Raw genomic sequence first — 16,427 nt, 5'->3', positions numbered from 1 at the left:
GAGTCCTCCCACATACTCAAAGCATGTTTCTTTGGTTAGTTTAAGACACTAGTTTGGTATGAACGTGAGCGTGAATTGCTGTTTTGACGATATGTGCGGTCCTGTGACTGGCTGGTAAACAGTTCTCACTCAAAGTCAGATCGGACAGGCTACAGGAACCAGCGCAAAAGGAATTGGATGGAAGATTTTCCACTAAAGTTGCTAATCAGATCTACTTGGCTGTTTGTTGTATGCTACTTAAATGTAGCGTTCATTCATTAAACATTACACCACAGTAGCTAAAGCAAATATGGAGCTCCAAAGTCCAAAAACAAATTTCAAAGTTCATCTCAGTTGAACTCGAGTGCACTGCACCCAGCAGTGGGCACAGCATGAGCTCACAGATGCTTTATTATCAGACTGTCGACACATTGATTGACACACATATAGACAACTAACTCTGGATCTGTGTTACATGGTTTTTGCTATACTGCCCCTGTCAGGAGATCACAGACGTGGGCAGAAAATACTAATGGAAATCGCGTTTATGCTCAAAACGAATGCTCTTATTAATTGTACAGGTATACTTTAACAGTTTTAACTTGAAAGCAAGTATCATACGAAATTGTACTGAATGAACTCAATGTCCTATTCTATGGCTATCCTGCCCCCTTGACCGCGTGTGTTTTCTCTGGGCACGCCGGTTTCCTCGCACATTCCAAAAACATGCTTGGTAGTCTGATTGAGCACTCCAAATTGCCCCTAGGTGTGAGTGCGAGTGCGGACGATTGTTTCTGTGTGCCCTGCGATTGGCTGGCAACAGGTTCAGGGTGTCCACCGCCTACTGCCTGTTGACGGCTGGGATAGGCTCCAGCACGTTCGCAACCCCAGTGGGGACAAGTAGTATAGAAAGTGGATGGATGTTGAAAACAAAATTGCTTTGGTGAGGAAAAAAATATTTTCATATCAATAGTAAGTGAAGAAATAAATGCTAATTTGGTACACATTTTCTCACAAAACAAAAGAACAAATCCATCTAGCAATGAACACAACAAAGGCACACTCGAATTGCTTTGGAGTGCTACAAAAAACATAATTTGCTGTTCCCCTTGTAAGCTTTGCTGTTTGAAATCAAGAGTTCTTGTGACATTATTTTAAATTCAACCTAAAGTTTATACAAAATTCATCAGCAATTGACCCAGCTTACTCAGCTTCTTTCATTTTGCATGTCTGTTTTGGCTTGATCTTAACTGTATAATTAAGGTCCCATGCTCCTAATTTTGACCAAGATGACTCAAAGGTTCATGGATTTACCAGCAGTAAATACAGAATCCATCCATTTTTTATAGCTCTTGTTCTTATTAAAGTGCGTGGATGGGCCTATTATAGCTGACTAGCAAATCGAAAGCACAGATAGACAGCCAGTCAAATTCACATTCACACCTAAGTCTTAAGGGAAACCTCCATGCATGTTATTGAAATGGAAGAAATCTGCCGGCAAATTCAAAATCAGTAAATAAAAGTCGGAGAAAAATATGAGCGCACGTTCAGGTGGTGGGCAGGAAATGAGATACTTGTATAAGTGTGAAGCTGTTGCTTATTTTGTTGGTGGTGTGATGATGACAAGGTGACTGAATTCCTTGCGGATCCCGCCTGTAAAACCCAGAGCTCTTATCTCGGGAGGCAGCCTGGGAGTTAAGATGGTGCCAAAACCACACGGGGGAGATGAGGCTTGCGTCGAAATACTAGAAGCACCTCGGCGAAGGGACTTGTTTACATCGGCCTCAACATTTCTGTCTCAACTCGTTAAGCCGTGCTCACGGTTGGAGCAACAAACCTCCTTGCGGCTTCACAATTAATAACGGAACTTATCGGGCTATCTGAAACATATTAGGCGACAGCTGATTAACAGACGCAGCAATGAGGTGAATGGGGTGGCGGTCTCACCTCCACAGGTAAAAAGACACATCCATGTAGCTTTTGTGTCAAGTGGTGTCCAGCAATGCATCGTGCAATTGAATCAATTTGAAAAGGAGCCCTAAACGGTGGCAAAAGAGAAGAACGCCATCCTCTTCCCTCCCATCACTTTCTTCCATTATCCATGCAGCGCGCATCCTCTCTAAATAGTTTTGCATGACCTTTGCTACAGTAGCTCTAATTATGAACAGCACATAGGCCCTGTAAGGCACACGACTAATTAGAGTGGATTTATCTGAGGGGACATTGGCGCCGTTCTTCATAGTCATGACTCGGCTGCCATCAAGCGCAGGTGATTTAAAGTCGCTGCTAAGGTTAATCTGGGTAACACAGTAATAATAATTAGAATCATAATCATGACAAACATAGTTTTGATAGCGGCGCAGAGCAGATCAGTCACAGGGATCATTGTTAACAAGGCACCTTTATCGTCTCTTTTTTTTTTCTTTCCACTCTTGACTGTGTGACTGCGCTTGTTGAGAGCTACTATATCTCTGTTTAAAAACAAAGGCATTGCCCTTTAATATAGGACCTCTTGTCATTGCATCTCATAAAGAGTTGTTACTGGAGAAAGCAGTATTTTTCAAAGCTTCGACATGAATGGAGAGGGGCAGCTGGAGCTATCTTTTGGCTGGCGGGCAACTTGTGTAATGAGCCTAAGAGGGTTCCAATTATTCCACTTGTGATCAAAAAGGAGATGGAGATTACTTCTCTTGCCTCCTTTTCCCCTCGCTCTGTCTCTCGCTGACATTTTGCACAGTAACATCTTTTGATAGGAGCTGGGGAAGGGAACGGAAAAAAGATGATTACTCGAGAGTGTCTGATAGTCTTGACCAGTCTTGTCCTCTGCATTAAGACAAAATAAGATTTTCTGACTCACATTTTCTTTTGTGCTTTCCTGCAGGGATGGGCCATTGAAGGCAAAACCTCTCACGTGCATTCAATGTTCATTCTTTAATGTCAATTCCAAATGGGGTGATTAATGGGGTACTGTAATTGCTTTGTTTAAAAGGGTAAATAGTGGAACAAAAAGGTCCTAGAGATGGCGCTCAGGGCCTGGACCTGTGTTTTTTCCCCACGAGATAGCAACAATGAAAGTCAGTATCGTTGAAACTCAGAGCAAATCATTGTAGTCCACGTTCAGTTACTTTTTGCAAAATGAGAGCATAAAAACACTCCTAATGTAGGCATATCATTGTGTAAACTTTGCAAGCCAGGGGGAACTTCACACAGTAATATTTTAGAAAATGTATTTAGCAAGTAAACAAGAACTAAGTAAACCAATCACCCTTTTTAAAGAATCGAACCATAAAAAATATGTATGTAAATACAATGGTGCAACTCTGCTAACCAGTTGGACCTTGCCCAATTTTGAACAAATGCGCTTTGGCACAATATAGTTAGGCAGTGAATATGAACCTCTGAGAAAAAAGTTGAGTAGAGGCTCAGAGCTAAATCTCGTGGTAATGAAATGCACATGTGCACAATTGTAATCAACCTACCTGTGGAACCTCGATACATTCACTTTCTGTATTAAATATCAAAGAAATATTTTAGTCCAAAACCAATATTATGATCACAATAATATGTGCAATCAAAAACAATTGGAATGATTTTTGAAATGGTTCAGTCCTGCTTTGACTGCAAACATTAGAAAGAATGGCAGGCATGGTCCGCGAGAGACTTGATAGCCGAGCCCTGCGCTATTTTTCTATGAAGCCATCAGGAGGAAGGCGTGTTGTGTTTGTTGTATACTTGCACGCTGCAGCTGTTTCTCCTCCGCCTAATAGTGACAGCCATGCCTCCCCCTCACCGCAGTACAAAAGGGAGTCGAAGTATTTGATTGTGTACGGATTGTTTCCTCCCCCATTTGATTTATTAAATTTACAGATTACAAATAAAAGTACATTAGACGCCCGGGGGTGACTAAAGGGATTTCTCTCCCATCGACCATCAAACTATCGGGGCCTGGGAGAAATGAAATGATGAAAAACAAAAGATAATATTGTGTGCTATGGCGCTGGGACAAGGCGAACTCTTCCAATCATCCCAGATAAACATCCAGCCCAGAGATATGTTCTTGCAAGATAACGGCTTAGCACACACGCTGACATACAAACACGAGCGCGCACGTAGCGGCGCTTCGGATAAGCACCGAATATTACTACATGTTTAGGGTGGCGGAACAAAAGGATTAAAAAGGACTTCATTTTAAGAAATCAAAGCTGCGGAAAGGTGGATGCTGGTGCGTAAGATGCATTTCAATGGGATAGATTATACTTCATAATGGAGACATAATTACAGGGAAACAAGATAAGTGTTCGTGTATGTGTGTGCGGTAATATAGCAGCACCTCGGCGTCATCCTGTCGATGCACCACAGGAGTAAGGACGTGCAGTTTCACCGTCTGTTGCTGTTTTCCGCGACCCCTGTAGATCCCTCCACGGTGAAAAACAGTTTGCCCCCCAAAGTCGGGCAAAATACAAATTCAATTAAATGAAGTCAGTTCAGCTAATCCCCCCCAACCCCCAACACACACACACACAGACGCACACAATCACTTCCCCCAATGAGTGGGTCAAGCCCACTGCATCTGGCCCCTCTTTCTCTTCCAGCGGCCCCCTGCTTGCATGCTGCTAGGTTTCTGTTCCCTGATGGAGATGACTGTTCCAGTTTTCTTTCCCACTGTGAGTGTGCGTGTGTGTGTGTTTGGGTCAACACTTGTCTCACTGCAGATTCCTGTTGCGTTATTCCCCTCCTGACTCACCAGGAATGCACATTGTTTATCCCTTCCCTTTTTACTTGTTCTAAGTTTTTTTCTTTTAATCGATAGTGTATCAAAAACAGAGGCAGCACGAGATGGGATTCCCATTGGAGAGCCCCCGATCCTGTTAAGAAGCCGGATTTATAGGTGCAGCGATGATGAGCAAGCAGATAATACTCTGCTGTCACTCTGACAGCTGCTTAGTAAAACCATCGCTGTAGATGACCAAACAGATGTGCATCTCATTGATTTACCAGCAAACAAGATTAAAATCATCGTGTGCTGCCTGCTTATCTGGATCGCCGATAGGCGTGGCCTTGTTTTGGCATTATTTAAAAAAGTGGTCCTCAATCTGGGGGCTCGGACACTGTGGGTCCATGAGTTTCAACTGGGGGTAAAGTATTTTGAAATTAATTATGATATGATGAGGTAATATATTGTGAACCTGACATGACTTCACGTGAACACTATTTCAAGCTCTCTCACTCTCCGATCATGAAAATGTTTTTGCAAAAAACACACACCTTGGATGTAGATGTAGAAAGCTTTGGGTCAAACATGTCGATAAATGACTGCTTTTGCAACATTTAAACGGAAACGGTCTTTGGCAATACTCAGAGAAATTGACTGCAATTACTACCCAGCCAGCTCTTTTCCTGTTTTACGTAAAACGGATTAGAAATATTTCCATTCATGTAGTCTGCTTCTTATCCAGAATGAAACATGGGTTGACGTTTAAAAAAACAGTTGTGAGAATGATCAGAGGAATTGCTAAAAAAGTGACCAAAACACCTAGTTATCAACACTGACTGTTTTGTGGTTGGTAAATGTGCCATTCATGGGCTAGCCATGATAAATAACAGTAAAATCCTCCACTGTAACAGACCTTTTGACCCAAAAGGCTTGTGAATCCTTGATTCAAAGCATTGGTTAAAAAACTGCTACGATACAAAGGTTGTTTGCTAATGTAATTTTTGTGTTACATTGGGTGAAGCTTCTGGAGCACACGGATACTGCATGACATGCCTCTTCACCATGTGTAAAAACTACGTCACCCCTTCACTCGAGTGCCATAATGTAAACATGATTTCTTTGCGAGAATGGCCCGGGGTGGTGGGATTAATGAACTTTGATGAAGTTCCACTCCACCCCAAGCACTGCCTCCCTATTTGCCGGAGTAGCTCGTGAAGCCAGAGTATGTCTACAGGCGGTGACTAATTCCCTTTACCCAGTGTCAGATTAAGGCATGTCAATAAACAGACCAACTCAATCCGTCTCTGGGCGACTGCATCCGTTGGCCGAGTCTTTGCTGTCTGTAATGAGCTGCTGCAAATCTCCATCGGACTGAAATGTCTGGAAAGATGCCTTGTCACAGTGGGTGAGGAGGGGGCGATGTCAGGAGTGGCATTGCAGGGAAAGATGGGACTGCTGCCCACCTTTAATACTTCATCTATAAGCTTTGAACATTTTCTTTTTGCTCCCGAGTGGCATAATTTGGGTATGTGTCATGGCATTCGGCATGTAATTAAGATTCTTCCAAATGTGGATAAAATCAGATATGGATGGGATATCTGCCAATACAACCGCAGCATCAACAGATAGGATCTACCGTGTCAATGTGAACCCGATGTCATCAGCAATCAGTGATGTGTACACAGACGCGACGACTCAAACAACTTAAATAATGTAGTCTACTCATCAATCTAAAGAACAGTAAAAGCATAGAGTGTAAATATGGTACAGTTCAATAGTCAAGGCATCTTCAAAGCATTTACACCCAAAAAAACTAAAGACATTTAAAATTAAAATGCAGAAATTTAGATGAATTTGAAAAATTTGTAAAACAAATGTGCAATGCAAGGAAAAGATTTGGGAAAAATAATTTGAACATTTTTCAAAAGACCATAATCTTATGTGTTGGGGGGAGCATAGTTTTTAACTTGCTTTTAAAATCATTTACACTTGTGGCTGACGTTTACGGAAAATGTAAAAAAATAAAATAAATAAGGAGAATGTTTGCTGATGTTTTCATTGCTTGAATTCATTGTGTATGTGGTACTGGAGGCAGGTGTGCATGTCAGTAGTGTTCTGGTAGTTGCTACGGTGACATACATGCTAAATATTCACATCAATCATTCAAATAGTTGTCTTGTTTATGACCTGAATAGTTGTAGGCTAATGTATTGCTTCCTGGTTTCAGATGCTAATTTCTGTACCGTTTCTGTAACCAAAAGCTTGGCTCTTTACATAATCTACACACTTTCTGAATGTGTATTTGTAAAGCCCGGCCCAAGGGAGGAGGTGTAAACCTTTGGGAATATCTCATGCTCTAATTTAGTGTGCCTGACTTCTCCCTACAATGCTGGCTAATGTAGGGCAGAACAGCGAGGAATCAACGCTATCTAGTAATTCTCACACCAAAAAAATAAATAAATGACTGCTAATTATTTTGAGAGTAGTGCTTGTTCCCAAGGGGTCACAAGCACAAATCCGTTCTCGAAAAGTTGCAAAGCTCATCTTTTCCTTAATCCAAACCTCCCTCCTTCATGCCAATTTACACATTTTTTGATCGGGATGAGATGACTGAAAACATTTTGGCTCGAGATCCAAATGAAATCAAATCCCCAAAGACTTGCCCAACAGGGGGAGTTCTTAAGCTGACTTCTCATAGGAAACAGCGCAGATACATTTTTCTCCCACAATGTTGCCGCTTTATTATTATGTAAAACCGTCCAACTTTATCTCATACTCTTCTTTCTTGCACCGCGATGGATTGAGTCTGTGGGCACGTGCTGCCATGAATGCCGAACAGGTGTTCAATGAAACCCTTATGCCGCCTCAGGAGTTTGAAGATGCAGCGCCAAGATTGCTATTCAACTGATGCTGACCAGCCTTGTCACTCAGAACAAAGGCAACACAAAACAACCACCGCGGGAAGTCACAGGGACACCAAAGTTTTAGAAAAACATGTCAGAGGTGAGCGGCGACCCCCTCCCCGACCAGAAAGACAACAGACTTAAGCTGCTTAAGCATCGCTGGACTACGTTGGAATGCAGATGTCTGCAGAGGGGAGCCTATTATTTAAGATCTTTTCATCATGCTGAAAGGGGGGTGGGGGGTGGCTCTAAAACACATGAATAATGAATGGAATTTCTATCAATGTATGTATAATTAATCACATGTCTTCCGACTGGATGTCTATGGAGCCTCTAGGCCTGAGTGACATGGAGACAAGTCTGGACTATTGTCTGAGTCTCACAGTAAAAAGACAAGTAGGCATCATAGGCACTTTCCTTACATAGATGGTACGTGGGGGTTTAGCAACTTATTAGATCGATTAAGTGATCATAAAAATTATGTCGATTGTGTAGAACTGAATTTTGATCAGTGGTGAAACAGCAAAATTGAGTGCACTACTTGACTAAATAATAGGGGAGCAATCTTTAGTCCGAGTAAGAACAACGTCAACTTTGGTAAGTTGAGCTACGTGGAAGCTGGCAAGGAAAACAGAGTTCAGAACATTCACAATCGCCTCAATATCCCTCCCCAGCAAATTTGTTTCTGAAAGACACTGACGAATAAATGTCGTCTCTTGGTCCGAAAGTAAACTAAGGTTGACTTCTTTAGCCTTTTTTTGTCCATTTTACGAGTTTCGCAATTGATTGTCTTTTTAGACCCGCAGTGTGAAGTATTTGTTCACCTTCACACGGGAAGGCTAAACGACAGAGACGGAAATGCAACCAGGAAGTGGTGCTGTGTTTACGCGCCTGTGTCATTGTGTTTTAGAGGGGCCATTATTTGGTTTGCTGGGGGAATACTTGACATGTACCGCATCATCAAGGACAAAGTGATGGCCATTGGCTTTTCCTTCCATTTTTTTCAAGTCAAAGAAAAACAGCTGACTTTTAACACATTCTCTCAGACACAATAATTCACTTTGGTAGCATGATTAATTCCCGGACGCGGCAGCCGGTTTTGGACTAAATTGACGGGTGATGGAGTGAAATGATGCGGGGAACGTGGCAGGTTGTTTGTCATATGTGTACCCCTCTGTCACAATTGATCGAATATAATTTGAGCATGTGAGGGAGCCCGTTGATATTAAACGGGAATAACTCTCCGTATTCATCAGGGCTGACTCCCTGCAGCAAGCAGAAATAGAAAATGTAATCTCATCCGCAACTACGGCGATGGCCTTAAGCTCTCTTCCACGCTTTTTCACTACTGATCCTCCCTGAGGGGTCTTGGCCTGTCTCAAGGAAGAGGGAAATCTATAATCCAGCAGATGGCCAAGGATCTATGAGAATTTCTCTTATCGGGGAAAAAGGTGGAATAGTTGTGGGCGTCCGGGGCAAGGGTTGCAGGGGGTTATGGTAGCTCAGTGGTATGCGGTAAACAGAATATAGTAAACTCTTCACTGAGATGGAGGGGTCTTTGTCTTTCACGTCACCACAATAGGGCTCAGTGGCACGGCAGGGGGCAGACCTACAGGTGAGCCAGTCGCCTCTTTAAAAGTGCATTCCCACCAAGTCGGGGGATTTGGGGACGAGAAAAGCTCAACAAGGGGAAGTGTCTGTGTGTGCAAAATCGTGCACTAAGACGCAGTTAAATTCAGCTGCAGTCATGGGGGAACGCAAACGTGTGCGTCTGCATCCTCATGAAAGCAGACTTAGGACAAATACACATCCCAGCTCAGTTTTATTGGACACAATGTGAGCATCCCATCCATGCAGACATGCCGTCTGCCAAACGGTTGTTTATCAGCATCACAACGTCTCCTTTTATCGCTACTTTGTTTTTAAACTGTAAATTGTCACGGTCAGACAAAAGAGAAAACGGGAGAAATTTCTCTACCTATAAATTGAACAGATTGCCGGTGACACTTTTTATGCATCCCTTTTTTTCAGCATCTTATTAGTGCCTATTCCTCCATCTGCCTATGTTTACTCCAACTTAAATGTTGCGTTTTTTTGCCACCAACTTGGTAATTCATAGAGTGAGGCAGCGGTGACATTCTTTCTTTATCTTCTTTCTCCTTGCTATCTTTTTACAAAATCTGCTGAGCTTGTCGAGTGATTACTAGTAGAAGAATTGGCACTGCCCACCCCACCCTTACTCTTTTTCCGACTGTGCGTCCGGCGCTGCGAGGAAGGCAAATAAAATCTTAGAGGAGATTGCTTTTTCTCTCGATGGCAAAAGACGAGTCCATTGTCCCAGTGACCCCGCTTTTATTGAAGAGAAAGATGCAAAGGCTAAAAAAAAAAAAAAAAAAAAAAAAACAACTACGGGGGCGAGATGTGTCCCGCAGGTCAACTCTCGCCCAATTCCTTCCATCTTGAATCCGCTCCCTCGACTCCCCTCCTTACTTGTCGTGACACAGTGATCAGTCACATTCCTCCCCGCAGTCCTCCAGATGAAACGGAACAATAATTATGGGAATAGAGTGGCTCTGGCCGCCAAAGCGGGGCCGCTCAGATCACAACAACACATTGTCCAACCTGATTAAGGAGCCATTTGCGGCCTCCCCCCTTCTCCTCGGCTGCTCTCGGCTGCAACTTGACCCCTCGCAGCAAGACCTATTGATACGCCCTCTGATTTGAGATCGTCCCGAACGTGGGCGTTGCGTTTCTGTGCTGAGCCTTCGTCGGAGTGAGTGACTCATCAATGTTGCTCCTTCTGGTTTTGAGAAGAAGGGAGCAGTGGTCATTTCCTGTTGAATTCTTCGAGTCAACAAGCTATGTTGCAAGCTTGTTACAAGCAGGGTGTTTTCTGTCTGCCAAATTAACAGAGTTTATGGCGGACAATAGCAATGAGTTTTCGTCGAAGTGAGTGACTCATCAAAGTTGCTTCTTCTGGTTTGGAAAAGAAGGAACCAGTGGTCATTTCCTGTTGAATTCTTTGAATCAAAAAGCCATGTTACAAGCTTGTTACAAGCAGGGTGTTTTCTGACAAATGCACAACAGCGTTTATGGTGGACAATAACCACCTGTGAAATAAACTTTTTGGAAATAGGGAGCGACTGAGTTGGATCAAAGATTTCAGTGTTCAAGTTCATTCGAGTTAATTCCTTGATGCTGGCTGAACTGAGCTCGAGTGAAGAATGTACTGTGAGATTTCAAGTCTTGTGCTATCATGCACATTATTGACCTCCAGGGTTTTGAGCTTATTTTGATGCTTTTGGGTTTTAAAACACAATCCATTATTTGATGCTTGCTGAACTGAGCTACACAGAGGAATGCTGCACTCACTGTATTGTGTATTATTGCACATTTTTGGTGGGATTTTTTAGGTATACGTTTCTGGAAAAAAATGGTTGCCACATTTTAAGATCATTTGGAGTTTCACCATACTTATAACTTCTAACACAATTATTTATTTGATGTGAGCTTTAGTGAAGAATGCTGATGTCTCACTAGATTTGCTGGAGTCTCACCTTACATGATCAACCTTTTATAGGTTTTGTCTGACTTTTGAGCTTTATTATTCCAAAATTTAAGTCGCTTTGTGTTCCATCTTCAAATGTCTGAACAAAATCTGAGTTAATTATTTGATGCTTACTGAACTGAACTCAAGTGAAGATTATGTCATGCATTACTATGGTCCTGCCGGGTTTTTGTGTGACTTTTTATATTTTAATATTTCTCTCCCAAATTTGTGTTGTTTGCCCAATTGGGCGACCTTTTCCATATCTCTGTTAAATGACATGATGATTGCTTCTTTTATTATACTATGTCTATGTTTTGTATGCATGCTGGAAAACAAATCAGGAGCAAACAATGAAACATTAATAACCCTTTCTTTTTTCCTTCAAGGAATTGTCTCGTCTTTACAGTGGCTTGTTAAAGTTTGTGTTAAAGAAAGGGACTATGAATCATGATAACCTTCACGGCAAACGCACTGATTCATAATGTAGTGCATGTCCTTGCTTCCGTCATTACAGTTTTTCCGGGCTAAAATAACAAAGACGAAAGGAGGTATTGAAGTTGTGCGAGTGTCTGCATTGATTTGGCTTCATTGTTGTATTTTTTTATGTTTGTTTTGGGGTGGTTGGGTTCTGTTATTCTTTTAACATCGCTGTAGTATCTGCACAGCTGCCCTCACTCGGAAGTCAAGGGGTCGACCCGCAGCGTCTTATCACCGCCTGCTATCTTCACTTTGGAATTTGAAGTGAAGCCTCTGCTTTCTCTCCCCGGAAAACACCTGCATCTGATCACTCTTTGCGGGGAAGGGTCACTTCCTGCCTTTTCCCTGGACCTCCATGCTTTTTTTTTTGGAAGACTCCAGTTTTTTGTGGGAGTTGATACTACACAGTGGTGCAACAGGGGTTCATAGATCCTCAGCAAATATAAACGCTGGGCGAAATATGAATGTGGGATGCCTTTGAACTTTACGCTGTAATGTGGGTCAGAGATCTATCGCATGCATATTCTGAAAAAGTCTTTTCATCTCCAATTGCGGCGTTAAGATTCCCCCCAGTACGCGCTTAATTTCATCTCCTTCTCTCGCTGTTATTTATTTAATTTTCTCCACATTAATGTGTAATGTTCTCAAATGTGTTAGAAGTGAGCCCTCCGCACGCGGGGAGAGGAGGGAAACATTTTCGGATGATAGGGGGAATTTTTCTTCTTCCAATTCTTGCCTTAACGATTCTGTTTCAAAGCTGGTGGGCTGGCCAGCAAAGGAGTGCATGTGGACCGGGGGTTGATGAAACTTGTGTTCACCGCACCACTCAACACCTCATCAGCCTCAATGTGTTTAAGCGTGTGTATGTGCTTTAAAAGATGCAGAGGATGCACTCCTTTGTGGAAAATAACATTCCTTATGAAAACCAATTACTGCTAACATTGTTATAGTTTCTTCTCCTATTGAAAATATGTATCGCCCTGTTTCCACCCTCCCCACTCATATCCCCTACTCACCAATCCACATCCCACCCCACCCCACCTCTGTGTTCCAGACGGAGAATTATTCAATTGACTCCAGTTATGTGAACAGCAGAGCCCACCTCATTAAAAGGTACGTTTAGTATTATTTTTTGTTTTGTGCACCTAGCATTGTTATCTCTTATTGTTTTATCTAATGAGAGCGCAGGAATCCTTGCAGCAATTTGTATGTGTTTGTTTTGGAGTGGGGATAATAGGGATTGGAGAGAATATGCAACAAAAAAAAGAAAGAAAAAAAAAAAAGAAATCCTCTGGATAATTCATTCAAATGATGAAGAAAGATGGATGGAGATGACTAAATTAGATACATCAGAATCTACATTTATATGACAGGAATCAACCTCGAGACCATACGGAAGCAACACAAAATGCAAACCAGTTCTTTTAAAGCAACAGAAATGAAAGTTTTTGCTCTCCCTCTTACAATACAATACCCAATAGTAATCCTTTCAGCAAGCTAGAAGTCACGCTTCTGCTAACTTAACATGCGAGGTGTCGCTGTTCCACCCTTTCAAACAGCAACCAACGTGTAGGCGATTCAGGGTTGCCATGGCGATGCAAATGTTGTATTCACTTTAATCTACTGTATGTCATTAAACTGTGTTATACTTAAATACTATTAAGTTATACTATTATAAAAAAGTGAAGTAAAATGTTCTTCATGCGCTCTCCCTATAGACAATCAGACTAAAAAAGACATCAGGAGTTTAACATAAAATTATGAACATCATCATATCACAATCTTTTAAGCCAGTTTATATGAATTTAAGCGCTAAAGTGACATAGAAGGTGTCCAGGCAGGGCCACTAAACTAAAGACCAACTAAAGTAGAAGTGGGGTTGCAATTGCAATGAAAGACATCCTGTTATCCTTACAATCTACTTTTATCTTCGTCAATTATATGTCCTATAACCCTTGAGAGATATAAATCAAATTCTTTAAAATAGAAGTTAAGTCATATTTTCATTCATCCTGTAATTGTGAAGTCCATGTTAGGCACCCAGGCAGGTCCATCATAAGACCTACAGAAAAGGAAATATATTGTTTCTGTGGCAATTAAATATTCTCTGTTCTCGTTATTACAGTTTGAATTGAGGCTATATTAATCATCTTTAATATCCCACTGAAGCATCATAAATGAAAATCCTATTTTTTTTTAGCCATATGTCAGCGTATTTCCTTCTTAGGCTTCTGCTAGCAGCTTTGTAAATCTAAAGGCATAGAGCAAGCTACAATGCAGTTTCTTGAAATCAACATCATCATAGGATGATTGAGCAAGGTAGTACTCGTGCTTGCGCTAACACAACATGAGAATTGTCCAAGTAGGTCAGCCAAAATAAACACCGCAGAGAAAATGAGATTCAGTATTGCTAAGGCAATGAAAGGGATTGTACTCTACATATTAGAGTCTACATTTAGCTGATAATTTCATACATAACGTGACACAAATCATATTATTTTGTAGCAAAAGCAACTAATGTGTTTGCTCTCCTTATAGCTGTGAAAAATAACACAAGTCATAGAACACTATGCATAATCATGACCTTCTGTTGCACCGAATATGAGAAGAGTCCAATTTATTAAAGACCCCCAGAGAAGCTTCTCAGAAGTCAGTGGCCCATCAGAATGAAAATTAAGATGTTACATAAAAAAGTGTACAGTTGCTTTTAAGATTAGATATGATAGATAAGAATGAGAAGAGTATTTTAAATGTTGTAAAAAACAGCTTCTCATTTGATATCTAAATCAAAATCTCAACATCATGTTTCTATTAACTATTTTAAGACATTTAACAACAGAACATGTTCAACGACCTCCGTGTTGTACATGAGTCATATTTCGGCGACAATGTAGGGGCACTGACTTCATTCACACTTTGAAAATGTTTTAGAATATTTATGTGCACATAAATATCATCTGTCACGATACTACGGTTTGTAGGTGTCAGAATATGCCAACCAGGCACGATGCTTTTTTCAAGGCTTATGGTTGGCTAAATAACAGCTGGTCAGTTTGTTTTTATGTGAAAGTAGAGTGGATAATTTAAAACCATCATCCATGTGTGGACTCAAAAAACAGATTCATCCATTTAATTTTCCCAGCACTTGTCCTTGGGGTCACTTTGGGCTAGAGGAGGGGTACACCATGTCACTAATCAATCGCAACGCACTTAGGGACAAACAACTATTCATATTCACACCCAAAGTATAATACATTGCAGAGATGGGGGCCCTTGATGATGATGATGACTATGTATTTATTTATTTTACTCCTAGCTCCAATTTATTAAAAAAAAGATTTTGCACTTAATGTCAGTTTCTTGTTCAGCACTTTTGTGCTGTCCTGAAATGGCCATTTTTGTGCGAGAGCTCTTTATACTGAACAAATAAACCACTATGTGGTTATTTCTGTTGTTTACTTCAAATCTTTTGTTGCTGGGTTAAGGCAGTGGGTTTTACATGCATTGAAATACGTATTATCAAAAGTGAATATTATAGAGCGCTTATTTGTCCATATTTAAAACAGCATTTTTTTATACATCTGGTTATGAAGTATGTGCCCCCCGTCACACTGATGAAAGACTGGGGCCCCCTCCAGCATTTCAGTTCGCAATCCCTGGTCTATAGTCTTCATGCATCAATGTGGGAGGAAGCTGGAGTATCTGTAGAAAGCCCACGCAAGCGCAAGCACAACTTGCGGTCTCCACGCAGGAAGGACTTGAGCAGAGATTTGATCACCGATCCTCTTTGAGCTGTTAGGCACATGTGCTACCGGCAAGTCCACTGCGCTGCCCCCAAATTGGATACCTATGTGGGAATGCAGGGTTAGGAAATGGGCACGGGGGTCAAAATAATTCCCTCCGGCTGTGGAATAGTTTTGCAAATGGGCTACTTTTGATTCCACAATTGTCCTTTTGTTACCTGCAGCCTTGCAACAATGGAGGCTTTCTTTTGTTTGCTCCCGGCTTTGCCCCCTCCCTACAGGCCCATTATGACAATTTCCCCTCCAAAGATTTCCTGCATTTATGTAAACAAAGAGCATGGAAGTGCAGATTCCCACAAAGCAAGCCCCTCAGGAGCCCAGTGAACCCCCCTGGTCTGATACAGGTGCAATTACAGTGATAACATCAGAAGGTCAGCATTATCCGCCGCTTCAGCCTCGCAATGGGGAACGTTCGGCCAGTGTTTGAGGATACAGCTACCTTGGAATGTCCTTCACTCCTACCTCCCACTCTCTCCCTGCTACTTCTTCCAAGAACACATGTTGATTTATTCCCCTGCTCTTTAGTGTTGTTTATAAATGTGAATTTGTTCCGGTGGGATGGTACTCAAACGAGGGGAAATCACACAGTTACTGTGCAGCTGTTGATTGTTACTACAACCCCCCCCACCACCCACCACCAATCCTGCTTTATTGACTGCGAGCCCCCAGTGCAAGGCAGATGCTCGGTTTGCATGCCTCCAGCGTTTCCGACATCCATCTTCCTTCCCGGAATTCCTGATTACTGCAGTAGTTGTCTGATTGAAGTGAGCGAGTGCCTCCCTGTTTGTTCAAGATGCCCTTGAAGGCAGCGTGTCCATCCAACATTTCTTTGCCTGTTGCACCAGGGAGATTAATACAAGCTCTTTATATCGCGATTATTTCAAATTGAGTGTTTTGCGAAAAAAAAATTCAAAGGCAATGATTTTTTAAAGTTCAGAAGAGGTAGAAAATAACCTCATGAAAAGACAAGGAAAGGGCACATAAAGCACTCTGGGAGTGAA

General features: G+C 41.8%; 1 protein-coding gene across 2 annotated transcripts in view; it reads left to right on the top strand.

Annotated features, from left to right (window-relative positions):
* The window catches only part of pcdh19 (protocadherin 19), a 58,524-nt gene that overhangs the window by 15,903 nt on the left and 26,194 nt on the right, over window positions 1-16,427 (top strand). For both annotated transcript variants that reach the window (XM_085936752.1, XM_085936743.1), the window contains exon 3: window positions 12,678-12,736. In XM_085936752.1, coding sequence (XP_085792878.1) covers window positions 12,678-12,736 — 59 coding nt within the window. The remainder of the gene's footprint in view (window positions 1-12,677; window positions 12,737-16,427) is intronic.

The sequence above is a fragment of the Syngnathus leptorhynchus genome, chromosome 2 (assembly GCF_054491065.1).
Source record: "Syngnathus leptorhynchus isolate UIUO chromosome 2, UIUO_Slep, whole genome shotgun sequence".
Taxonomy (NCBI): Eukaryota; Metazoa; Chordata; class Actinopteri; order Syngnathiformes; family Syngnathidae; genus Syngnathus; species Syngnathus leptorhynchus.
This window is presented reverse-complemented; position numbering and strand designations above follow the sequence as displayed.